The sequence below is a fragment of the Choloepus didactylus genome, chromosome 1 (assembly GCF_015220235.1).
Source record: "Choloepus didactylus isolate mChoDid1 chromosome 1, mChoDid1.pri, whole genome shotgun sequence".
NCBI classification, from domain to species: Eukaryota; Metazoa; Chordata; class Mammalia; order Pilosa; family Megalonychidae; genus Choloepus; species Choloepus didactylus.
In genome coordinates, this window is record NC_051307.1 from 194,897,761 (window position 1) to 194,924,916 (window position 27,156).

Genomic DNA, 27,156 nt, shown 5'->3' on the forward strand with positions numbered 1-27,156 from the left:
TTTTGGTGAGTGGGGGAGTGAGTCTTGTGGGGCCCAATTGGTGTACCAAGCTTGCGTGTGTAGTTGGTGTTGCCTGCCCTGTATGTGGGGCGTGTTTCTGGGCAGTCGGGGAGGGGGGGTGGCCCTAACAATCAAATCTCCCTGATGATCCTAGAGTTTTAAAGCTGCTGCAATAGTCTAATCCTTCAGTTCAGTCCTGCCACAGTTTGTCTCTGCCACTGACCCACAAGTCTTTGGTATTGGCGTATGGCTCCTGAGACTTGCAAGTGGGCCCCTCTTCCAGGCTGTGCACCCCGGGTCCTCTGTTGAGGGATGACTGTGCTATGTCACAGGTGAGTGCCGTCCCCCCAGGGCAGTTCTGGGCTGCTGGGCTGTGTAGGGAGGCTCCCAGTCTGCTCAAATGATGGCTGAATGGGGCTTTTTTAATTCACACTGCTCCACCTTCCCAGCTCTGGGAGATTCAGCTGAGGTTGCAGGGAAGGCTAATGTCCACGCCCAGTTTTGTGGTGTGTGCCTGTTATTTGAAGCACTTCCGTCACACTGGGTTGTCTGTGGCAGCTCTGGGCTATGGGGCTGGCGATGGGCAGGAGTGTTTCCTGTCCACCAGGATGGTGGCTGTGAGCGGACACCCCCCTTTTCTTGGGAAGTTGTGTTGTTTAGTGAATTTTCTCAGCCACTGGATTATTGCCTTTTGTCTCAGAGCTCTCTTAGTTCTGCTCTTGACTTGACGTGCCCAAATTGCAATTCTTTGAAGCTTTCTGTATTGAGCTTCTTAGAGTAATTGTTTTAGAAAAAGCAAAAAGGATTTAAAAAAAAAAAAAAAAAAAAAAAAAAAAACAGCCCTCCTCAGAGCTCTAATGGGTTATTGAAATGCTAATAGACAAAGCAACCAGGGCCATTAAGGAAAGGTGCACAGGGCAGAGAGATCAGCTTTGCTTCGGGATTTGCATATGCGCCTCAAGGCCTGAGCTCCGCCCTTCCCCTTTCTGTGTTCACCAGAACTCCAAAAATCCTCTGCTTTTATTTTGGAGTTTTCCGTGTTGTTTTTTTTCTATGCCTGTCTCCTCTCTGCTGGGCTGGCTGCTCTCAGAGTCTCTGGTGTCTGGTCTCAGTCTATCTATGGTTGGAGTTTGAATCAGTAGAATGAGTTTTCTATAAGAGCAGCCACTGCAGTTCTCCCTTCTCCTTCCCGGAGCTGACAGCCCCTCCTCCCCCGGGACTGAGCCTGGCAGGGAGGGGCGCGAGTCCCCTGGCCGCAAAAACTTACAGATTTCGCTGATCTCAGCAGTTCCACGTTTTCATGAGTGTTGTATGAAGTATGCCCAAAGACAGATCGCTCTGCGGTGTCCAGTCCACGCAGCTCCTGGCTTCCTACCCACTTTCCTGGAGGAGTAACTAAAACTTCTATCTTTTAATTTTTATTCTGGTATTATACACATCCTTGTTTCCCCTTTTAGCCACATTCACCTCTGATTCAGCACTGTTGTACACTCATAATAACGTGCTACCATCACCGCAATCCATTTCCACACCTTTACCATTAACCTAAATAGAAATTCTGTACAAATTTAGCATCAACTCCCCATTCCCTAACCCCAGTCTATCTTCTGGTAACCTATATTCTAGATTCTAACTCTTTGAAGTTGCTTATTATAATTAGTTCATAACAGTGAGATCATAAAATATTTGTTCTTTTGTGTCTTGCTTATTTCCTTAACACGATGTCTTCACAGTTCATCCATGTTGTCACATGCATCAGTACTTCATTCCTTTTTACGGCTGAATAATATTCCGTTGTATGTATATACATTTTGTTTATCCATTCTTCTTCCACTGATGGACACTTGGGTTTTCCTACTATTTGGCTATTGCAAATAATGCTGCTATGAACATTGGTGTGCTAATATCTGTCTGAGTCCCTGCTTTCAGTTCTTTTGGGTATATACCTAGAAGTGAGATTGCTGCGTCATATGGTAGGTAATTCTAAACTTAGCTTCCTGAGGAACTGCCAAACTGTCTTCCATAATGGCTGCACGATTTTACATTCCCACCAACAATATACTAAGGTTCTTGTTCTCTGCATCCTCTCTAACACTTGTTACTTTCCATTTTGTTTTGTCTTTTTTTTTGTTTTTAAGAATAGCCATTCTAGTGAGTATGAAATAGTATTTCATGTTTTTCATTTGCATTTTCCCTAATGGCTAATTATACTGAGATCTTTGCATGTGCTTATTGGCCATTTGTATATATTCTTTGGAGAAATGTCTTTTCAAGTGCCTGACCCACTTTTTAATTGGGCTGTTTGACTTTTTGTTGTTGAGTTTCAGGAGTTCTTTATATATTCTGGATATTAAGTCTTTATCAGATACATGGTTTCCAAAATTTTTTTCCGTTCTGTGCTGTTGTTCTGTTCCATTGGTCTATATGTCTGTTCTTGTGCCAGTATTGCAGTTAATTTTGATTTATTCTCTAAGTCCTTTTGAGTAAATAAAAATGTTTGTAATGGAAAAGAGTTTATAGAATAAGGAAGAAAGGAATTCAGGAGTGTGATTATAATAAAAACTTTCTTTTTTTATGCTGTTTGAGAGGGGTCTTGTGAGGTTGAAACTATTTTTATAATATTAAGATATATTGTTTGCCTTTTGCACTCTCATTCTCTCATGAGTGTACAGTGGAGCTTTTCAGAGATTACATGATATGTGATGAGGTCATAGCTCTGACAGCTAATGGAATGTGTGCTTTGTGTATTCTTGTTTTCAAAATAAACATAAACAAAAGCTCAGTAATTTCTAAGAGTTTGTTCTCTGAAGTTTTGAGAGCAAAAAGTTTGTGTACCACTTCTCTATGTTATGTATAAAGTTGCAGCCTTGTTTCCTCTCATTGCCTCTTTATGGTAAGGAGTTTTTTTGTTTGTTTGTTTTAGGAACCATAGCCTATTCTCTTTCTGCTTACTCAGGGAATAGAACATGAGTTTTGAGTGTGGTTGGTTAAATTCAGAAAATTGGCTCTTAACAGTCTTGCTTAAAGGTAGAAAGCTGGAAATAATAGGACAGAAGAACTTTCTTTTAACATTATTGACCAGAATGACTGTCTTGAGATATAATATGCCCTCATCACTGGAGGAGTCCAAGCATAAATTAAACAACTATGACTAAGGATATTTTTTAAGACTATTAGTTTATGTAGGGGACTGTACTGAAAGTGATCTAATAATTTACTATTTCATTATTTCTTTTTTCTCTCGTATAAAATGTGGTATATTTAATCAGCTTGCTTACAGTTTTTTTTCCATATATTTTATTTCAGTTGGTCGTATTATGTTTCAGCTCTTCTCAGACATATGTCCAAAAACTTGCAAAAACTTCCTTTGCCTATGCTCGGGTAAGTGAATTATTAAATTATTTCTAATGAGTCATGGCTGACAGTATTACCTTGCTTAAAAAACAGTAGCTATTTTCTTGAAAAAATAATGGTCTGTGAAATGAGTTTTGCAAATAAAACTTATTTGCACTGACTTCAGTATGAAATCAGAGAAGCATTTTTTGAGGGGAAAGGAAGAGAGATAAACGATCACAAACATGAAAAAAGCAAATATGTAATAAAATCCACTCTACACATTATAGTTTATAAAATAAAAGCATATTTAAAACTGCTTTGTCTTGATAGAGTTTTACAAATTTCAATACTCTGAACAAATTCAGCATTCCAAATTCCATAAGGGATTTAGGGTTAGAAGGTAGAGAGCCAAAACATAATGAAATGTTCTGTTATATATAATTGGATATAATTTATATTTTACTACACTTGATCTTGGCCAAAAGGCGAGAAGCAATGCAATTTATATTTTAAATATGTAGAAAAAATGGGGAGGAAAAACATCTATAATGTTATTTTAAAAATAGAAAGCAAATTAAATTTTTAAAATCCATTACTTGGATACACACATGCACACACAATCTTTGCATGAACTTCTTAATTCCATTATTTTACTAGAATGATAAGTTTCTGTGATCTTTCTTGATCTGTAGCACATCGAGTCTGAACCATACAATTTAACATTTATATGCTGCTTTGTATCAGTAATTTTGGTCTCTTTTAAATTGTCACACCGTTTACTTCTTATATCTCTTACAATGCCCAGGGTACGGGGGTATTGGACAAAGTGTTAATTGGTTGTTTCTTTTGAGGAAGGATGTTTGTGTAGCTGAACTTAATTCTTTTTTTTTCTCAGGGGAGAAAGGCCTTGGGAAAACAACTGGGAAGAAGTTATGTTATAAAGGTTCTACATTCCATCGTGTCGTTAAAAACTTTATGATTCAGGGTGGGGACTTCAGTGAAGGTAGAGCTAAAAGTTATGTTCCTACTAACCTATCAGTTTCTACAGTATCTCATTATTACTTTTAATTATAAATATCGTATTTCTTAGAGCACGATGGAAATATTAAATGGTCCGTAGTAGTTGTTGGATGAATGAATGTTGTTGACCATGAGTCGTGTGCTATTTATTTTAGTAATATTTAGTAATATAATTACCTGGCAAATTTCCCTTACAATGAATGAACTGTCCAGTTTCTTTTGTTCTTCTAGAATTTTGTTGTTACAATTACTGTTTGAAATAAGTGAGTTGTGGACATCATTTTTAAGTAGTGTATACTGTAATAAGATTTGTCTTATATTTTAAAGATCAGGTTGATTTAGGACTCTTAAAGTTTTGATTACCTGCAGCAATTACAAGGTGTTAGTTTCTCTAGCCAATTGAAACCATGAACAGTAATTTGACTTCTATATATATTAACTGTGTTTAGAATGTTCACTGTGGTTTAATGTAGCTCAATATTTACAGGTAATGGAAAAGGTGGAGAATCAATTTACGGTGGATATTTTAAAGGTAAGGCTTAATATTTTGTGGTCTTTGTTCAGTTGTGATATTGAAGCAAGTTTGATCATATATTTATAATGAAAAGAGGTTTACTTATAGTTCACTTTTTGCATGAAACTAATGCTGCATGAAAATTCTTTATTTGCATGAATTTGGGGATAAATTATATTATAATATAAATTAATTGACAAGATTAATTAAGGCTAACTTTATGGTTAAACATGACTTTCAGCATGGAGGTTAGGCAACTATATACATGAAAACTCCTATCTTCCTGCCTAAAACTGTCAACATATTCTTTTGTTTATAGAGAATGTGGTCTTTTGCAAAATGAAAAGGTAAGAGAACAAAGCTCAGTAACACAAATTCCAATTCTGTTCCTTTGCACCCTTCCTAATAAATTTATGGACAGCCTGGTCAGGTTGTGGCTGGATATCTATATTGCTTGACAACTTGGAAAATTCTGTATATTATTTCATACTTCCATCTGTATCTTTTTTTCTTTTCCCTATGGGTTTTTTGTTCCACATCAGGGAAAAGAATCTAGTTGTGTTTTTTTCCTAAACAAGCAATTTGTTTGAATAAAAGTTGGTATTCCCTTTTTTCTAAAGGTTTGTATGTTTTCTTTTTTTATATTAGAACTATATGATCGTGTTTTATTCCTATAGTATTAGCATTTACATAAATCTAACTATTGCACTTGCCCCAAAAAGCCTTAGAAAAGTCAGTTGCAGATAGTTGTAGTGGGATCCAATATTAATTAGGTTTTAACACTATGATAGCTTCAGTGTTATAATAGTTTTTTATATTTCTTTTGGGGAAAAATGGATTACTACTCTTTTTCAGAAGCTGTTCCCAAGGTAATTACTTTCTAAAGTTTTCTATGTTTCTGTTTGTTCAAAAGAAAGGTTTGTTTGTATGAATGTTAAAAGTAAGTTTGACTTAGTTTTCAAGATACTTCTACTGTAATTAACATCATCTCTAAGTAATCTTTAAGACAGATTTTTTCTGTTTGAGAAAGGAGGAAACAGCTGGTTAGCTGGTTCCCTTAACATGTAGCAATTTGAAACTAATGATGTAGGCCATTTTAATATGGTTGCTCTCTGTGGCAGATACCTGTGCATCTTAAAATTGTATTTTGCCATTAAAATTTTTGTTTTTACAGAGCTTTCTTCTTTAGATAATTTTCTGATCTTATTGATTAGAAGGAACTTGCAACTTAATTTAATTTAGGCATATCCCTACAACTTAATTTATGTAGTATTGTTTTACTCTCATAGTCTAGTTTCAATTTATTTGAATAATGAATGAATTTTCCATATAGAAATTAAATACAAAAAAGATTATTAAATTTGTGCCATGAGTAGTGTATTAGACAGGATAATTGGCAATTTGGAGGAAATGAGCTTTACTATAGAGATCTTTCTAAAATTTCTTTACTAGTTTTCCTTGAAAAGTTAATAGGTTAAACACCATTTAGCCGAAGTATGTTACCACTAAAAGTGACTGTTCTAAGGCTGTTTGTATAAAGCATTAAATATATGTTCTTCTCCTCAAGGCTTTAATTAGTACATTTTGGTCTTTTTTTGCTTTTGTTATTCTATTAGTTTAAATTTTTTTCTAAGTATTCAGTCAAGTATCTGTACTGACCAGAAGAGGAATTCCATCCTTTGCTTTCTATTTATTACTGTAAACATTACACTTTAAAATTGGCATTAATAATTGGAGACTGACGAATTTGTTTTTTCTTCAAACAGATGAAAACTTTATTCTCAAACATGACAGAGCGTTCCTTTTGTCAATGGCAAATCGAGGGAAACATACCAATGGTTCCCAGTTTTTCATGTGAGTAGGCATAATTCAGAGTTGAGCTTTTCTTAAACAGAGAAGCGCTGTTCATGAGAAAGATGGTATAGTTAAACCAAGTTTAATGGTAGAATTCTGTCAACTTGGACTTTATTATTGATTTCTAGTGCTGTAGTACTGGTGAGCTCTGATGGAAGCACCTCAGCATTCATCATATATCCTGGATTTGAAGAATGGAACTTAAAAGATGTAACTTGAAGAGATACGTTATTTTCAAAATACGTTGTCATCTTAAGAAAAGAAATTGGTTTTGTCTGTTGCCAAATTTGGGGGCTCATTTTACTGAAACTAGATTGGAACACAAACTATTGATGACTATTTTAAATTATTCATATAAATGAGTAGATGCACCCCTGGCATGGAAAGCAGTAGGTTTGAGTAAACCATTACATGGTTGATTTTTTTTTTTTTTTAAATCTTACTGATGCTCTTTGAGCCAGTTTAAGAGAGGTACCATTATTTTCTGATGTTCTTTAGAGATATATAAAAATAGGTGATTTGCTGTTGAGCCAGCAATTTTAAAAACTCAACCTCTGTGCCTAGTTAAATTAACCCAATGTTGCTGTCATTTCCACTGCAGTTAATAATGAGATTATCACTCCAGAAACTTCAGAATGCTGAAATTGCTTTTTAAAAAGCAAACATCATTATACATACATGCTCATTTCTCGTCTGGAGATTCTAAATAAGACCTTTGGGCATACTTATAGTTATATTCTTATCTAAAGCTACTCCAAAACCTATTTTTGTTATAATCCCATGATAGGAAATGTGAAAGATAATGGTCCAGCATGAGGTTTAATGCATTTAATTGGAAGTAACTCTCTGTAGTTTTGCTGTGTATGTTAGAGAAATATTTGATTTATGGTTTATGAGAGAAAATTTTCTTTGTCATCTTTCTGAACGGATGAGTATGAATGGCGCTTCCCTGTCTTTAAAGGAGTAAACTGTTCATGTAAAATAAATTTCATATTTTAAATTTGTCTGAAAAATAGATTTCCAACATGATCTGATAACGTTCAGATAAGGGGCATTCTGTTCTTAAGAATGTCCTAAAAATGGAAAGCTGGTGGAGAAGATGATAATACTTGGAGTTATACAAGAAAGAAGATCTAAAACAGTTGTTCCCATATCTTATTTTAATCCCACAGAATATTTGATTATTAAATATTTCTTTCTAGTAATATTTCTTTTACTTGTGTATTTTTCTATTAATCTTCTTAAGGGCCAAAATTAGTGGGAAAATTTTTGAAAAACTTCTTTCATGGTAACTTTATAGGGTCTGCTTACTCTTTGATTGAGGTCTTCCATTTCCATTTTTAATCTTATCTGAACTGTGAACATGATAAACTAATGATTTATTGGTCAAGAAGCTACTATCCGAGGGCTCTAAAGTTTCTTTTTGATTTCATTTTTTAATATCAGTACATTTAAAATTTTATGTACCAGGTAGCAGCAGCTTCTTGCCAGTATAGAGATTAGCTTGTTTATAAAATGTTGGAGATACAACTAGTGCGCCTATATACATTGATTAAATTCCGGTATATGAGAGTCTACCTTCAAAAAATCTGGTTTTTATGTTATTTAGTACTTCTTAAGTCTTTTCTAGAAATGTTTCATATCAAACAAAATTAAGGCCACTACCTGGCATAATTTTAATTTGGAATGCTATTTTTGACATAGAATGCCAAATGAAAATTTTAACATTGATAAATTAGGATCAAACATTTTGAACTTGTTTTCCTGATTAAGCATAGATGGCACTGAAATCACTATGGACTTGTGATTGAAAGAAAAATTTCTGCCTTAAGTTTGAAATTTACTTCTAGAAAGGAGTTGGCAGTTAAAGACAGTCTTGGAAGTAATTGAGCATTTTTACACACACAAATCCTTATCTCCGATTTTTTTTTTTTTTTTTTTAAGAAGTGTTTGTGTCTATCTGCTTCCTTTATGCTGGCTAAAGTCAGTTCCCATGAATTGCAGGATAAAATCAACTAACATTCATATTTCTAAGCTAAATATTTCCTTGCTTTATGTAAAGGATAGGTAAAATGGAAATGGTGCCCCATAGGGGGAAAAAAAAAGAAACCTCTATTGAACACTTTCAAATCTTTAAAAATATCTGTCTTGCAAGTCCAAATCTTTTTGGAATGGAAGTAGTAGAAAGTATAATGTATTGTCTTCAAGTCATATGTATAAGAGCTCCAACAGTTGAGAGTATAAGAGTTGATAGTTGCATACTCATCTGATGGCTTCACAAGAGTGGCTCCTGCCTTTTACCCTATTACCCCAGGTCTTCACATGGCACCTTGAACAGCAGTTCTGGTATCTGAAAAAGAAAGGATAATGTAAGAATGGATGGAAACATGCCAAGAACTGCCTTTATATTGCCTGTTTTACAGGCTTAATGAGGACTTTGAATACATCCTTTTAAAACTGAATTTGTATTTTATGTTAATCAGTCTGTTACGCTACAGTACCTGAGGAGTAAATTTGGTGCTTTTGCTGTGGGGTATTGGCAAAATATCCCTCAAGGATTCCTATGCTTTGTGCATTAACTATTGTCTTCATTGCTTACACATTTAATACCTACCCTTTCCTAAGGCATACATCATTTTTATTAAACATAATTTTACATAAATTGCTTTCTTTGGCTGGAATAATTACGTATTCCATGAAATTCAGATTTTCTTCTATGTGCAATTTTGGCAATAACTAATACAGTATTAGTCACAATGACTTTGTTGAGGAGCCTGTATAGAAGAAAATTGATTCTTTTTGAGATAGTATTGTTCAAGAAACATGAAATAAGTGATATATGGCATTATCCCAATAAATCACTGAAGAAATATGGTTTGTTTATGTAGAGGCATTTCTGAAGTCATTCAGATACCTGGGACCAAAGTTATCAGGTTAACTCTGTTTAGTCATTTGATGTTTAGTCATTTTGTCCTTTTTATTTATTTATTTTAAGGCAGAAGCTAGGAAGAAACCACAATAAAAGCTATAGAATCATAAATTCTTAGAGTGGAGAGAGATTTAGAGATCATCTAAACCTTTTTGTTCTATAGATAATGCCAAACAAGGAAGAAAAACTGTAAAGTCCATCTTATAGAGATTTTGATCATAATATGGAATAAATAGATAGCTAGAGAGAGGATGCTGTGCAGTGTAAGCTATGTAATTTTATTGACCACTCTGCTCTGAATTTCTTTTAAGTATCAGAAGCATCAAGCATTGCTGCAAAGTAAAATGACATTGGGGACACTTTTTTTTGGTCTTTGGCTATGAGTAATTATAGTTTATATTCTGATTCTAATGTTCATTGTTTTTATCTACATTCATCCAAAAGATAAAGAAGATAATGCATAAAATAGAGACTAAAAAGATTAGGTAGGTAGTTTATAACTTTCACTCAAATAACTTTTCTCCTGGGGTTGGGTCCTAAACCAGCTGTCAGGAAGTCTTGGTTTTAGTTTTGTTTCCTGTGTACCTTGGCTAGTCTTTGTCTTTCCTTCTCTATTTGCAAACTGTCCCCACTTCCAAAGATATATATTATGGTATGAAAGTGTAGACATAAAAGAAAGAAATTGTTTTGTACAGTAACCCTAAGTTTCTAAGAGTATGTTTACTACAAACATTGTCTTGCCTACCAGAAATAGTTGTAACTGCGTAATTTCATCAGTCTGAAAGGTGCCACAAAGAAGCTCTGGCTCTTAGTCATTGCAGGCCCTGTGTCACAGCATGGGGCAGAGCTTTGGAGAACAGTCCCTGTCACTGACTGCTGATAGTAGTCGGAGTAATTATACAAGTATAAGAAAAAACAAGATAATACAGAAAGGTCAAACTTTGAACTTCATACAAAAAGCATTTATTACATTTTAAAAGTCATAAATAGCAAAATAAGGGGGGAGGGGTCCTAAAAAGTGCTAGGATATTTTCTATGGCATTTAATAATCAGACTTGCAAGTGGCCTCTTACCTGAGTGGAAAAGAAGTGGTATCATTTCAGAGTAGCAGAGCAAGGGGTGTGGAGAGACAGGTTTGGTTTTAAGGGGTTATATTTTGGGTAGCGAAAGAGTAGATTTGGGTATGAATGCTTCCCCTACACATTCATGAATTTGCATGAGAAGAAGTGCTAGTAAGTTTTAATAACTTGAAAAATTTAGCATTTTTCCTTCTTTTTTGTAACTACATCTTCATATGTTAATTTCCAAGATTTTTCATGAACCAAAATGTTCATGAAACTTAACCATAAGCTATGTTCTCTGAATACCAAGCATCATCCCTAACATCCAGTCATAATATTATTTGGTGTTTATGTGACCATGTGATTGTTAATCTGAAAGAAATTTTGTACATAGTAGTGTTTAGTGTGTACTGTGTTAAACTGAATGCTGAATTTTAGAGAGCTCTTCTGTTTTGGTGACTTTTGGAACACATAGGTAGAACATTGTAAAGTGGCTTGTTCAATTGCCATTGCCTTTTCACAAACTTTGTCATTGTGTACAATTTGGCACCTCTTCCATGATGGCATGCAATCATAGTTTCATGAGTTGAAGAGAAAAAATGTCATGTTAAAGGCTAGATTATTAGAAAGAAATAGGTTTATCTTTATTTCCCTCTTCTATACTACTTTATATCTAGAGTCACGTTTCTTACAACATTAATCTGAAAACTCCACGTTATTTGAAAAATGATATTCTTTTTTCAAAAGTAATACATACTAATGTTTCTGCAGGATATTAAAACTTATTTTTAAATATTTCAAGATTTACTATGTCTAAAACCCCTGTAAAGAATTTTGTTTACTGTATAATATGCTTTGGGGGCTGAGTAGTAATAGATATGTTTAAGGTTTAATACTGTTAAAATTTATTGGGCAGCCTGTATTCTTTGGGGTAAAAAAAGATGTTTATAATACGGAAAATCAGATTAGAAAGGGAAAGAAAGTACTGTGGCCAAGATTTGACAGCCTACTCTTTATATTTTCATCTGTCTGCCTTTTTATCCTCTTGAGAAGATCCCTAAAATTCTAGGTATACTGCTTTATTATTTTATTACTATTATTATTTTCAGTAACTTAACAACTACAAAGTGTATTTAATGGCAATGAATAGTAACTATAGTCTAAACATTTGCTCATTAACTCCTGATAGTGGTCCATTGGGATTGTGGGAGAGGGGTTGCAAATCTAAACATAAAATTTTCTTAACTATTTGAAGTGAATTAGTGAAAACATTCCCTGAAGTTTTATGTTTGTTTTGAATTCTCCCAGTTTTTTCCATTGAAATTTTTGCTTTGGACTGGTAGTAACTGCTTCTGGACATTCAGATTTTTATAGTTATTTATGTACTCAGGATACATGTTCTCTGTTTGAGAAAGTTGTTAATTATCTTAGCTAATTTCTGGAACTTGTGAAAAGAAATGTAAGTTTTTGTTAATAGCTATTACTGACACTCTAGTGTTAACAATATTAAGGGTCTGAGCAGATTCCCACTTCAACTACAATGCTTTTCTTAAGCATAATTCACCTCATATCCTATGAAAGAAAATTTAGAGCCCTCCATTTTAAAAGCTTTCTTGCTTCGCATAAAACTTGAAAATATTTAATTTCAAAGTTATATTGATATTAAAACATAGATTCAGTCTTGTCTTAAAAGTGTATTACAATTTATTTCTTGCCATTTTTGTGTAAAATTTACAGAAAGAGTGTTACACCGTGCGCTCCAAAGGTAATGTTTCATTACTCTAAGGCTCTTTCTTTTTCTTTCTTTGCCTTTATCTCTTTAATCCTATTGTAATGTGCATTGAATCATTTTAAGAAAAGAAAAAAAATTTCTGCTTGATCTGTATGGCCACAGACCATGTAAAACAAGTGTGTTTTATTGTTCATGGTTAATCCTAGGAAGTATAGTTTAATTTCACTGGCTTGTTTCTATCAAGTTTCTACATATTTTCTGGTGGGGAGATGGGGTTATATTTTATATAATGGTTTTAGATCTCATTTCGGTGCAGAACTATTTCTGTATAAGACCAAAAGCTTCTTTGATAATGGTGTAAAAATTTAGAAATACACACTTGCACATATGTTTTTAAAATATATTCAGGGGTGGGGGTGACTGGAAAAATCAGTCTCTCTTGTGACAGGAGAAAATGGGAATGTATAAGATTGTAACGTTTTTATAATTTGAAATGTTCTTTATGGTTGCTTCCCCTTTTAGGTATGTTTACATAAGCATGTGTAAGCGTACACACTTATGATAGTCTCTGGCCTTTATAAGGTCTTAACTTACTGAGCATATGTCACAACTGCACAGTTCTCTAAGCAGATATATAGTTTTGAAAGAGTAATACAATTAAGAGTTGGTGGGATGAGATCCCTTTGCCCGTTTTAGTAGAATTGAATAGCTTAGACTGAGCATAGCATTTCCCTCTACCCTTTTGTAACCCCATTTGGTCATTGTTCTCTGTTTATCCATGTCTAATGTCAGCACAGTGGCAGTAAGGCTGCTTTACATTGGCATTTTTACTCCTGGAATGTAGGCTAAGAACCCCTTTTTGTTAAGAGAGTTTCAGTATTCGTAATATATAATCTATCCCAATTAAAGTATAGATTTGCATTTCTGCATCCAGAATTGCAGATGTGAGTAACGGACTTAATTATTCACATTGGTCTAGGCACAGAGGCTGGCTGAAAGTTGTCTTTGAAAGAAAGTGTTGTTCCTGTCTTCGTTTGCTTTCTTCACTACTGTAATAAAAGACTCAAGTTTATTCTTCAGTTTTATTTGAATTTAAAAAAAGCATGAATCTGTTGTGAAGATAGTTAGTTATTCCATCCTCAAATTGAGTCTCAAGTATTATGTTGCTACATCACTGCAATTAACTAGAATGTCTATCTCAACGTTTGCTCTAAAGGTTTGCCATAGTTTGTTTTTGTAGCACTCCTATTAGCTGGGATGGCAAATTGAATTGGGCTCTGTGTGTTTTAGAAAAACGTTTAGGGTTTTCCCCACTACTAGGAGATACGAAAAGTTGTGAGAAAGGATCAAAGAAAGAGGAGGAATATATTTAATCAGTAAACCATTCATTATTTTCACTGCTGCATTTTTGAAACTGATCCCTTAACATTGTAGAGTACTTTTACCTTTTAAAAGCAATCATACATCTTTCGTATAATGGAACCGCTGTCTAGCTTATGAACTAATTTCTTCCTGTCTTTAGTGTGTTTTGGTAAAGTTTTATAATTATTGGAAGCACGTTTCTATCTTAAAGTTATTTATTGTCCAAAATAGTTTTTTTATGCTGGTTTAATGGTTTATGCATCGGTGGCTCACCAATTTGCTAGATTTGGTTTTCTCTCTTTCTCTTTCTCTGTCTTTCTTTTTCTTTTTCTTTCTCTTTCTTTCCTCTGCTTGTTTTTATGCATTTTTATGTTTACATTAGCTTGAATTTTCACTTCCCAATCTTCTAAGGAAAATTTGAGACTTGTGGTTTTGAAAGTCAAAATTTCCTTTAAAATTTTAGAACTTCTTGACATTTTGATTTTTTAAATAAAATTCTGTAGTGCTCTTACTGAGCTAAATATTTTTAATGTAAGTATAAGCGTTACAATTCCTTTTAGAATAATGATTTTTAGCATTGTTGTGAAGGTTAAAATTGTGTTTTATTGACTTTACATGCCTTAAGAATTGCCTTAAAATGAGTATAAAAATTTATATGGGACCTTCTAGTACAGTTGAATGCTTTAATATGACCTGGTATCCATTGACCTTTTTTTCTCTCAAGTATCTTATTTCTCATTCTTATAAACTAAGATGCTGTAGTGTATAGTTCTGCTTTTGAATCTTTTCCACTGCAGTTCACATAGTGTGAAGGTCTATGAAAATGCTGTAGGAAAACCAGCTTGAGTTGAGATTATCTTAACCCAGTGCACCCCTGTAGGCTTCCCCAGAGTGACTATCTGATGGTTTGGGGCTACAGAAGAAGCTGGTTGGGTGTTTTCTGGGACCATGGAAATTTAAAATGTCTACAGTGTTATCTATCATTGCTTACTTGCTGTCAGAAAGTATTGGCAGATTGAAGGTTTTTACCTTATTGCATTTTCAAAATTGCTGTGAGTGACCTTGGGTGAAGGAAAAGGGCAGGAAGTTCTGAAGACAGGACTCCCAAAGCCCACCTTCATCTGCCTGCCTAAAGATGCAGATGGACTCCGTATGAGAAATATGAGAAATAACAAATAGAGAAGAACTCATTTAAGTGTGTGGAGCAGGTATTGATCACACTTTTCTTTCCGTAGGGCAGAATGATAGATGCTTTTTTATTCTTGATAAATTATCTTGATACATTTTGAGTTTTTTAATATGTTTTTGTTTTTGCTTTTTGTTGGTTGTTTTAGATTGGCGAGTAACTTTATTGTAATGTATATTCGTGGCCGTAAGTCAGTTCAGATCAGTTGTATTGAATATGTATATGTAGTCTTTCCAGTATTGGAACAATACATTTGATTTTGTAATTCATTATAATGTTGAGTTTTTATCAATAAAATGGCTGCTATTGCCATTTTTTAAGGTTTTTTAAGTTCAGATGTATATCACGTTTAACTTTCTCCCCTATCTTTTTATCTTTACCTCTTTGTTCTCTACATGCTGTGCTTTAAACCCTTCTGCTCTCTTCACCTGAACACCTGGTTTTTGCCATCTTCTTTGTGTTGATGTTTATTGTACAGTACCACAAAACCTGCTCCACACCTGGATGGGTAAGAGTTAATGCTCTTGTTACCTTGGGAAGGTATTTGGGTGGTCAGGCATAAAGAAGAGACATTGGACCATGGGTGAATCCTCTTGGTCTCTGGGTTAACCTCTCATAGCCAAACTCTTCCTTGAGGATCACAGGGTACAATGGTCATGAGACCCAGTGGCTCTCATGTCACTGAAGGGGTCTTTAACCTGGGTCCATGGCTTCAGCCATGCAATCTTGAGTGTCCCTGTGTGTAGGAGACATTCTGAGTATTGATAAAGCGCTTGACTTTTAACAGACTCTTTACGCTAAAATGGTTAAGAACCATTGTTTAAAGGTAGAAAATTGAGACCCAGTTTGATTAGTTGATGCTGCTTCCTTTTGTGAAGCAGATTCCAAACTCTAATTCCCTTCTAATTGCTTCATGCATCAAACACTGTGGCTTTATTTTCAAGTGTGTGGACATGTCATTTATAACTGTTGGTTTATTTACTGTTCATAGCTTAATTATCATCAAACTAATTCTTTCTTGAATTTGTATTGTGACAGCGTGCATGTTGTCTTTGGACTAGTTATTTCTGGTTTTGAAGTAATTGAACAAATTGAAAATCTGAAAACTGATGCTGCAAGCAGACCTTATGCAGATGTGCGAGTTATTGACTGTGGGGTACTTGCAACAAAATCAACAAAAGATGGTAAGAGCTTTTTTAGGGTGGAGTAAGCTAGGATACAAATAAAGCATTGTTGAAGACTATAACTTAAAGATAACCTTCCAGATTTCAGTAGTGGAAAAAACTCATGCAAGTGACATAACAAAAGCCTTCATGCCTTTATATCACACCCTACATCTAATCCATCAGCAAATCTTGTCACAGCTTGCTTGTCCTTATTACCTTCCCTGCTGCAAGTCTGGTCCAAACCACCATTATCTCTTACCTGTATTATTGCAGTAACCTCGTAAGTGTTCACTTTGCTTCTTTCTGTGGTCCCCTATCATCTTTTCTCAGCAGCAGTAACCTCCTACCTGGTCTCCTTGTTGATACCCTTGGCCTTCTGTCATCTGTCCTTAACAGAACTAGGGTGGTGATTCCTTTAAAACATTTCAGATTATGATCCTGTTCAGAGCCCTCCAGGGACTCCCTTCTCAATCAGCCAAAGTTGAAGTCTCTACAGTGGCCAGTAAGGCCCTAGATAGTCTAGCTCTCTGATGTCTCTCTGACCTCTTCCCCCTCATTCATTGCCTTCTGTCAACATTGGCTTTTATTCAGAGATGTCAAGAACTCAGGGACTTTGTGCTGGCTGTTTCCTGTGTCTGGAACACTCTTCACTCAGATATCTGCCTGACTGCCTTGCTTCCTTCAGTCTGTGCTCAAAAATTATCTTCTCAACTTCTCCTTCTGCTACTTCCTACTCACCCTCTTCCCTTTATCCTGCTTGTTTTTTTCATCTTTGTACTTATCAATTATCATATTATACTACTACTTATTTGCTTATTGTCTGACCCAACTAGTATATAAGCTTCATTTGGACAAGGGCTTTTGTTACCTTACAATCTTGTCAGGAGATTTTATTAACAACTTGAAAAAAAGTTTATTTGGTTTCATTTTTATCTTGCCATATGTAAAGCATGTTTTACTTTCACGTCTTTTACTTTGAAAAGTAAGTACTGGAATCCAGTATTAATATTTTTGTTAAATTTCTTTAAAGTTTTTGAGAAAAAAAGGAAGAAGCCAACTCATTCAGAAGACTCGGATTCCTCCTCTAATTCCTCTTCCTCTTCAGAATCATCTTCAGAAAGTGAAATTGAGCATGAGAGAAGCAGAAGAAGGAAACATAAGAGGAGGCCAAAAGTTAAACATTCTAAAAAGAGGCGAAAGGAAGCATGCAGTTCAGAAGAACCAAGGACTAAACATATAGTGAGCCCAAAAGGGTGAGTGTGTGAAACACCAGGGTAGTCTTGCTTAACAAACAAGCAAACAACAACAAAAAGCCACCCTGGAATGGGAAAAGTATGTGTAGTTATATAAATTCATTTTCATTACCTATTGTTGACTAAAGATAGCATTTCAGGAACTTTTCCTAAACTGAAATGTGGCCAATCTTGGGGTAGCAAAGAGATTTCATATCAAAGATTTGTGAATTTTCAGATGAGAATAATCCCTGATACTTTTGAAAGAAAAAAAGTTAGGCTCATTTGACAATTTTCGTATCAGAATTTTAGTATTTTTATAGGACTGATGTTTTATATGTTCTATTTGAGAATACTGATTTACAAACCTTTTGAGTGAAACTTGTTAGCTGGCAGTACTTTCGATAATTTTTTAAATGCAATTTTATTGAGATACAGTCACATAACATACAACCCTTCAAAGTGTACAATCAGTTGTTCATAGTTGTACATTGATCACCACAATCAATCTTTGAACATTTTCATTACTCCAAAAAATAAAATAAAAATTAGAATAAAAAAAGAACATCCAAAACTTTTAATATTTTAATATCTAATTTTATATGCTTTTATTATTATGAATTGCAAGCACTACACATCTTAATTGGTGACCTGTTTCCTTCTCTCTAAGTTACTCTGAAAGGAGTAATACCAAAGAAAAAAAGTTCATTGATTCAAATGCTAAAAGAGAAAAGCCTGTGGTCCGCCCAGAAGAGATTCCTCCAGTGCCTGAGAACCGATTCTTACTGAGAAGAGATATGCCTGTTGTCACTGTGGAACCTGAACCGTAAGTAGGCTGAGTACCCTATATATTTTTGTCTTTCTCTAATAGGAAGTTCCTTGGCTCGTGGCAGCTCCACACTCCTTTATTGCCTAACACATGGGCAAAGCATTTTAAAAGATACTCTGGGATATATCAGAACAAATGACATATGGATACTGTCTTTCAGAATCCACATTCTACTCATAGGGAAAGGGGAGTAGGCAGATTGGTCAGGGAAGAAGTACTCATTGGAGGTCTGGAAAGATTTCACTGCTGATTTTGTTACCTTGGCTTTTCATTAGAGGGATGAAGTTTTGATTGTTAGAACAGAGGATTAGGTGAACTCCTTGGATCAGATCTGGAAATAAAACATGATCAAACTCGAACAGTGCAAAATTTTAACTGTATGGTTATTGGTCATATAATTTAGTATCATAAATACACTAATCTTGTTAACTTCCTCAGTGGTAAGTTCTCTGCATTGGAAAAGCTAATGTGTGACTTTAGGTTTAGTCTGAAAAATATTACTTAATGTATTTTGTGTATTAGACTGATGTTTAGAATTAGTAAAGGAACTTTTCTATGAACAGAACTAATAGCTTAACTTGCTAATGTTTTCATATTAAAAATTCTGACCTGTGATAAATTTAAGTGGGAACCTTCTCTTTAAAATGTAAGACACCAAGTTCATTGATAAAATCCATTTGGCTTTCAGAAGGTTAAAGAATGTGAGAAGTCAGTTTCAGTATTATATGGCAGGCAGGTGTCAGCAAATGAGGGTCTGTGGGCCAAAATTTTGCCCTCTGCTTGTTTTTGTACAGCCTATGAGCTAAAAGTGGTTTTATGTTTTTTAATAGTAGGCAGAAAATCAAAGGAAGAAAAGTATTTTGTGATTCATGAAAATTACATGAAGTTCAAATTTCAGTGTTCATAAATAAAGTTTTATTAGCATGTAGCCACATCTGTTCATTCACATATTGTCTATGACTGCTTTCCTGCTGTAAGAGCAGAGTAAGTAGTTGCACAGAGTTCATATGTGGTGCCCTCATTGCTTTAAAGTTACAGCTCTCCAGTATTTTAAGTGCAATGCATATCACCTTTATGTGTAAAAAGACATTTTTAAAAGTGAAATATTTAAAATCTCACTGCAGATCAGCATTACCAGATGAATAGCAATTATAACCTATTTTGATGATAGAGAGCAATATCTCTGGGCCCCAATTAAGCAAAGTGTTATCCAAAAAAGAAAGAAAGAAGGAAATCCATTTTTCTCATTAGTAGACCTGTATTTCAAATATTGTACTCAATTATAATATTTTTAATATCATCAATAAAACATTTGTGGAACTTTGTATTCTCTCTTGTTATATATAACAAGTACCTATGTAACAGCCTTAGTTTTCCCCTTTGGGCCTACAAAGCCCAAAGTATTTATGCTGGCTCTTTGCAGAAAAAATTTGCAGACCCCTGTTATCTGGCATTGTTTCCATACTTTATACTACTGTCTTGTATTTGTAATTGAATACTGCTTATACATTTATTTGGCTCTCTTTCGTGTAATAAAATCTTTGGAAGGTAGTTTATGCAGCATTATTTTAAATGATAATTGGTTGGTAGTTGTGTCATATAAAGGTTGGATTGATCTATTTTATTCTGAGCCTTGAGTTGTTCTGTTGTTTGGGAGCTAGAATTATGTGTGCTTCAATAACTCAGCATATTCAAGGAAGAAGGAAACAGGACTGCCAAGGATAGTGAGCTTAGCCCCGTACTGACTTACCAGCAGTTATACTCATTCTTACTTAGTTAACATGCTTAGCAGAAGCTGCGTTCCACTCTTCCTCTACTTCACTTTTTCTCAACCTTGGCTATACCTTGGAATAACTGACGAGCTTTTAAAAATACTAATTTCTGGGCCACCACCACCCCTGACCCCAGATCAAATCATAATGCTATACAAGGAAGAGGGCAGCAGTGTTCGATCAGTACCTAAAAGGAACCCAGATGAACATTAGTTTTATCTGAACCACTTGTAGGTGAGTCATTTGGCATTCAGTGCTCTTGTCTTCGTAAGGAGCATGGGGCTAATTGTCTGCCAAGAGGACCTACTTACCTCATTGTGAGAATCAAATGATGTCATGAACCTTAATATGAAAAGACTGAGAAAACTATAATATAATTTATGGCTAAGATTTTTTTATAGTAACCCTGTTTTTATCTGAAGGCCAGATTCCTAGAAACTTTGAAAAGCCTATCGTTTCTCTCTGTGACCTTGGGCATAGTTTTTAACCTCTTAATCTTAAAATCCCTTATCTTTAAAATGGAGATGATGATAAAACATATCTGATGGGTTGTTGCAAGGATTAAATGAGCTAATGCCTTCATAATGCTTATTAATCTAATGCCTCGCACATTGTAAGTTCTCGATAAGTTAGCTATTATATGAATAATAGCAGACCCAAACAGAGGTATGAAAAGATCTCTCCTGCATGGAGGACTAAAGCTATCACAAAACCTTTACTCTTAGAATTACTATAAGGCAGCAGAGTAAAAGCATTGAAGGAGGGAGGAGTAGCAGCTTATACTAGAGTGGAGGAGACAAATGAACTATAAAAACTGACCAAAGCACAAGTAAGCAATCAAAGTCAGAAATTCCTCAGTATTCCCTTAGAACATCACTGTTTTGACAAAAGAGGGTTTTGTTTAAAGGTAGTACTGTGCTTAAAAAGATATATAATAGTTTCATGTATTTCTATCCAATTGGGTTATTTTTTTTCTTAAGTCTTAGCAATTTAAAGGGTTTGCTTAAAAAATTAGGCCATGTGGACTGCCTCATTCTACAAAAGCGTTGGATGAATGAAGTGTTTTTTATTATGTAGGGACATAAATTCTGCATTTAAACGTTGAAAAAACTTCAGTAAGATTTGCTTATTTTTAATTTTCTTCACAATCTTTTGTAGGAAGATTCCTGATGTTGCACCTGTGGTAACTGATCAGAAGCCATCTGTATCAAAGTCTGGGCGGAAAATTAAAGGAAGGGGCACAATTGTATGTGTGTTAAGACTTCTTTTTTTCAAATTACTTGTCTTAGCAGTAAAATTAACTTTACCTACAAGTAAAATGCTAGGTTTATTTTTAGGTGTAATCCAAAATCAGTTCTAGGAAATAGTTATATTTTCCCTAATATTTCCCATAATATAGGAAGGCACTCCTATTAGATCAGACTATACTGCTGATTTTGTATGGTTTAATTAAGTGTGAAATGAACATTGAAACAATCAGTGAGTATGTTAAGGAATCTTAATATGCTGAACAATCTGAGCTAGGATTTTGAAGAGGAAAATTTTATGTGGGATTACAGTTGAATCTCAGCCTTTCCCATCTGCTTTTAGTCCGTTATGTTTGAAATAACTTTATACCATCTTTTTGACTGTTGAATCATTGCCTTTGATGTAATCTGAGATAGGGTCTTATGCCTAACTCTGTCCTCTGTAATAGAGAGGCACTTTTTAAATAGTTATTCCCATCTTTGTTTTTAAAGCGCTATCACACACCCCCACGATCAAGATCCTGTTCTGAATCAGATGATGATGACAGCAGTGAAACTCCTCCTCACTGGAAAGAAGAAATGCAGAGATTAAGAGCATACAGACCACCTAGTGGAGAAAAGTGGAGTAAAGGAGATAAGTAAGAGCTTTGCGTATAAGTACAGTCTTACATCTGCTGTATCTTACGTGTTGAGGGAATAGAGATTTATATTTGGACCTTTAAAGATTCATAGTCAAAATGAGACTGTGACCAAAGGGAATACATTTGGGAATACTTGGTGAAAGTAGTGCTGTTCACTAGGAGGGCTGAACGGCTCTGTGGGGCTTTAAATCAAAATTCTGTTCTCCCTCACAAAATTGTAAGCCTACTTAATCTCTTAAAGATTTTTTTGTTCAATTTTAGAAATAACCAAAACTTTAAAAATTATAGGGGAAATTATTTCCTAGCCTTTCAATAGTCAGTTAAGAATTAATTGGTAGACAGGAATGTCTGTCCCCAGTTTGAGTGTTAACTTCTGACCCCAGGGGACTGTTGTTTCTTCAGAAATGTACCCACTTCTTAAACTCAATGATGCTCCCTAGTGGAATGTTTATTTTAGAAATAGCCCCAGAATAGCTGGTAAAATATATCAGTGGGATCCTATGTAATTCGTCACAGCAAAATTATCTTTTTTCTCTGTTGGCCTCTTGCAGAACAATTTGAAATTGGAAGAGGGAGGAAACGGCATGGATTTGTTGCATGGGAGTGCTGAGCACTCTTACTTTTGAGCCCTCACATTATCACTGAAATTATAAAGCCCACATCTGTTTTCATGTAGTTTTTTTGAAGCCTTAGAGGAAAGTCTTGATTGCCTTTGTGAGGCTGAGATAAAACAGCAATCATTGTAGCTTTTTAAGAAAGAGACTTCTCTTGAACTTCAGGCAGCTCTCTTCTACCTGCAGAGAATCAACACACTTGTTTGGAAACTTGATTTGATGCTCCCTCAAAAAATGCTCTCGGGGGAGGAAGTTGTGAGTGGATCACAGCCAGGAACTCAGTGTGTCAGCAGTGCTCTTGCAATTAGTTCGATTTTCAAAAATATTTTCCTATCAAATTTGAAACTCCTTGCTTAGCTTTGAAAATAATCCTTTTGTTAATATATTTATTAGTATTTGTCCAGAGTGTGTCTCTGACATCACAAGGTCAAGACAGAACTATTGCTATTTGATTCATCTTTCCTACCTGTGCTTAAACTGTTGGAGTCAGTGCTTTGTTATTTAAGCAGACTTTGTCAATGCGTTTGCGTTAACAGCAAATATCTCTTAATTTTAAAGCATAAAAAACATGCTTGTTAAATAATTGCATGCATATTTTTTCCTTTTCCATAGGTTAAGTGACCCCTGTTCTAGCCGATGGGATGAAAGAAGCTTGTCCCAGAGATCCAGATCATGGTCCTATAATGGATATTATTCAGACCTTAGTACAGCAAGACACTCTGATGGTCACCATAGGAAACACAGAAAAGAGAAAAAGGTTAAGCATAAAAAGAAAACTAAAAAGCAGAAACATTGCAGAAGACACAAACAGACTAAGAAAAGAAGGGTTATTGTACCATCTGACGTAGAATCCTTAAAATCTTCCTCCCGACGAATGAAATCCTCTTGTGATAGAGAAAGGAGATCTCGTTCTTCCTCATTTTCATCTCATCACTCATCAAAGAGGGACTGGTCTAAATCTGATAAGGATGACCAGAGTTCTTCAGCCCATTCCAGCAGAGACTCATACAGATCAAAATCTCACTCACGGTCTTACTCTAGAGGAAGCTCAAGATCAAGGACTGCTTCAAAATCCTCATCACATTCTCGAAGTAGATCAAAATCCAAATCCAGTTCCAAGTCAGAGCACCAAAGGACAGCATCAAAATCACCAAGAAGAACAGTCTCTCATTTAAGTGAAAATAAACTAGTTAAAACAGAACCTTTAAGAACAACAGTGCCACAAACCGAAAATGTAGTAGTACAACCAGTGGTGGCAACAGAAAATATTCCTGTAATACCACTGAGCGACAGTCCACCCCCTTCACGGTGGAAGCCTGGACAGAAACCCTGGAAGCCCTCTTATGAGCGAATTCAGGAAATGAAAGCCAAAACAACCCATTTGCTGCCCGCCCAAAGCACTTACAGTTTAGCAAATATTAAAGAGACTAGTAGTTCATCATCCTACCATAAAAGAGAAAAAAACTCAGAAAGTGATCGGAGTGCTTATTCAAAATACAGCGATAGAAGTTCAGAAAGTTCACCACGGTCAAGGAGCAGATCTTCTAGGAGTAGATCTTACTCCAGATCGTACACAAGGTCACGTAGTCTGGCTAGTTCACGCTCACGGTCTAGGTCTCCATCATCTAGATCACGTTCACGAAATAAATACAGTGATCAATCACAGTGTAGTAGATCATCTTCATATTCTTCAGTTAGCAGTGATGAGGGGAGACGAGCCAAGCGAAAATTTAGATCCAATGGGAAAAAAAATAGCACTTCAAATAAAAGGCAGAGCAGCAGCTTTGAAAAGACACATCGTCATAAATATGTCAAAGGCAGACGCAAGTCTTCATGTCAGAGCAAGTATAGCGAAAGCAGGTCATCTTTAGATTATTCTTCAGACAGTGAACAGTCAACTGTTCAAGTTACACAGTCAGCCCAGGAAAAAGAGAATCCGGTCCAAATAGAAATAACTAAGAATAAACAAGAAAAGAACAGAGAAGATGAGAAGTCTAAGCCAGAACGGGAATGCCCTCATTCAAAAAAAAGAACATTGAAAGAGAATCTTTCTGATCACTTTAGAAATGGCAATAAGCCCAAAAAGAAGAATTATGCTGGGAGCAAATGGGACTCTGAGTCAAATTCAGAACGAGATATAACCAAAAACAGTAAAAATGTTTCCCGGCTATCTTCTGATAAGGAAGAAGGTGAGGCCACTTCAGATTCTGAATCAGAATTTGGTGAAATTCACATCAAAGCCAAATCCACAACAAAGTCTTTAGCAAATACTTCACTGCCTGATGGCGATGGTGCTTGGAAACCGAGCAAACAGCGGCTATCGACTTCAGATTCTGAGGCGTCCTATTCCAATTCAGAAAACAATAGAGAAAAGCCACAGAAGCATAAACGTGGGTCAAGGGAAAATCTTAAAAGGGAACACACCAAAAAAGTAAAAGAAAAATTGAAAGGGAAAAAAGATAAGAAGCACAAGGCTCCAAAACGAAAACAAGCATTTCACTGGCAGCCTCCACTAGAATTTGGTGAAGAGGAGGAGGAGGAGATTAATGAAAAGCAAGTCAGTCAGGAATCAAAAGAGACAAAACAAGTTTCCGAAAACAGTGAAACCATAAAAGAGGATATTTCTAAAACAGAAAAATCCTATGAAGATGGCAGCCTTTCGGGTAACCATAACGTAACAAGAATTTCATCAGATCTTGAAAAGCTTACTAAAGATAATAGTAAACTTGACATTTCTCCCACAGTTTTAAATACTGAGGAAAATGTAGTAAATTTTCCCCAAAACGTTCAGCATATTGAAGAGAGTGTCCCAAGCGGAGTGGAGGATGTGCTTCAAACAGATGATAATATGGAAATTTGCACTCCCGATAGGAGTTCCCCAGCAAAGGTAGAAGAGGCTTCCCCTCCAGGAAATACAAGATTTGATACCCCAGATATAGGCACTGTTCTAACACAGGATACTCAGATGGAACATCCGGAGGCAGAAGTAGTGAAACAGGAAAGTGGCATATCTGAAAGCAAAATGATGGGTGAAGTGGGGAAGCAGGACAGCAGTTCTGCCATCTTGGCTATTGCTGTAGAAAGTACTGTGAAGAGGGAGGTAGCTGAGAAGAGCCTGGTCAACCTCATGGATAATAAATGGAAGCCCCTGCAAGGCGTGGGGGACCTGGCAGCACCTGCTGCTCCCACATCCAGTGCTGTGGAAGTTAAGGCTTTGACTGCTGTGCCTGAAATGAAGCCACAAGGCTTGAGAATAGAAATTAAGAGCAAAAACAAAGTTCGGCCTGGTTCTCTCTTTGATGAAGTAAGAAAGACGGCTCGTTTAAATCGGAGGCCAAGAAACCGGGAGAGTTCAAGTGATGAGCAGACACCTAGTCGGGATGGTGGTAGCCAGTCCAGGAGTCCAAGTAGATCTCGAAGTAAATCTGAAACCAAATCAAGACACAGAACAAGGTCTGTCTCCTACTCAAGAAGTCGGTCTCGAAGTTCCACATCCTCTTATAGGTGAGCAATATTCTCCTTCCCTTTTTTTTCCTCAGGGAGAGTTTGTTACTGTTTAGCTGGGGAAAAAAATACCAGTTAGGGACAGGATCACTATTTCCCAATACCTGAAAGGGAATAAGAAGTCTTGTTCTGTGTGGCCCAGAGAGCAGATTGGGGACATAGGGAGGGGGGGCTTTAGGGAATGAAATTTGGATTCATTGTGAAAAACCATTGCTATCAATTAAAGCTCTCTGGCTGCAGAAGTGAGTTGCCATGATAGGTGGTGAGTTCTCCATCTTTAAAGGCACGAAGCTGCTCTCTGGCCCATCAGTGATGCTTTAGAAGAAAATCCTAAATTCCCAAATATAGAGGACTTAGAGATCATTATTCTGACCCTCCATTTTACACATGTGGAAGTTGAGGGCCAGAGAGGCAAAGTTACCTGCCCCAGGCATGCCTCCAGTTGATCTTTATTCAGGAAAAAAGATATGCTAAAAATAATCACCTTCAGATTTGAGGGGTGGAGGGATAGTTTCAACTTGTATCTTACTCTTGTCCTCAGCATAGCAGAAAATGAGAATTAAAAACTAAAATTGGTAATGGTGATATGAAGTTTGTAAGTGGTTGTATCTTTTCTTTTTCATGTAAATATTTCATGGTTTTACCTCACAGACTCTTGGGTACTCATTGCCCTTATCATATGGTGCTTGATTTTTCATCATTTGAACTTAAAATATAGTAAGAATCTTTGACCACTTTTTCCTTTCTAGTTACCCATCTTGTCTTTTTCTTCTCTTTACATTCACCCAGATTTTTTTTTTTTTTTTTTTTTTAATCTGTAATAACTGTCTTCCATTTATATTCAGACAGCTCTTAGCTGTTGGTGATGCTGGGCACTACTCATACTTTTGCCTATGGAGTGGGTGGTATTTTATTTTATAAGTGAAGAGAGTGGGGCATAGAAAGGCTAAGGAACTTATTCCAGGTTATGCAGCTGATGCTAGCAGACTGAGATGGCCAAGCCTGGGCACTGCCCTGCCCTCCCTGTTTTGGTTGCCCACTGGAGCCTGACTCCCCTACTGACTGGGAACTCCTTGGGGTCGGGAACTGTGTCTTCACTCATCTTTCAGTCACCTCACAGGATCTGGCCCTATAGTCATTTGTCAAGTAAATGGCTA

At 35.8% G+C, this 27,156-nt stretch overlaps 1 protein-coding gene across 8 annotated transcripts in view; it reads left to right on the forward strand.

Annotated features, from left to right (window-relative positions):
• Positions 1-27,156, forward strand: part of NKTR (natural killer cell triggering receptor) — a 58,991-nt gene that overhangs the window by 25,195 nt on the left and 6,640 nt on the right. For 2 of the 8 annotated variants that reach the window (XM_037848105.1, XM_037848113.1), the window contains exons 3-13: positions 3,307-3,381; positions 4,232-4,339; positions 4,844-4,888; positions 6,637-6,724; positions 15,473-15,502; positions 16,033-16,178; positions 17,191-17,413; positions 18,063-18,218; positions 21,152-21,239; positions 21,733-21,878; positions 23,108-25,999. In XM_037848105.1, coding sequence (XP_037704033.1) covers positions 3,307-3,381; positions 4,232-4,339; positions 4,844-4,888; positions 6,637-6,724; positions 15,473-15,502; positions 16,033-16,178; positions 17,191-17,413; positions 18,063-18,218; positions 21,152-21,239; positions 21,733-21,878; positions 23,108-25,999 — 3,997 coding nt within the window. Of the gene's footprint in view, positions 1-3,306; positions 3,382-4,231; positions 4,340-4,843; positions 4,889-5,189; positions 5,218-6,636; positions 6,725-12,451; positions 12,480-15,472; positions 16,179-17,190; positions 17,418-18,062; positions 18,219-21,151; positions 21,240-21,732; positions 21,879-23,107; positions 26,000-27,156 lie in introns of those variants that run through there. The other 6 variants (XM_037848131.1, XM_037848135.1, XM_037848121.1 and 3 more) reach the window with 6 other exon arrangements.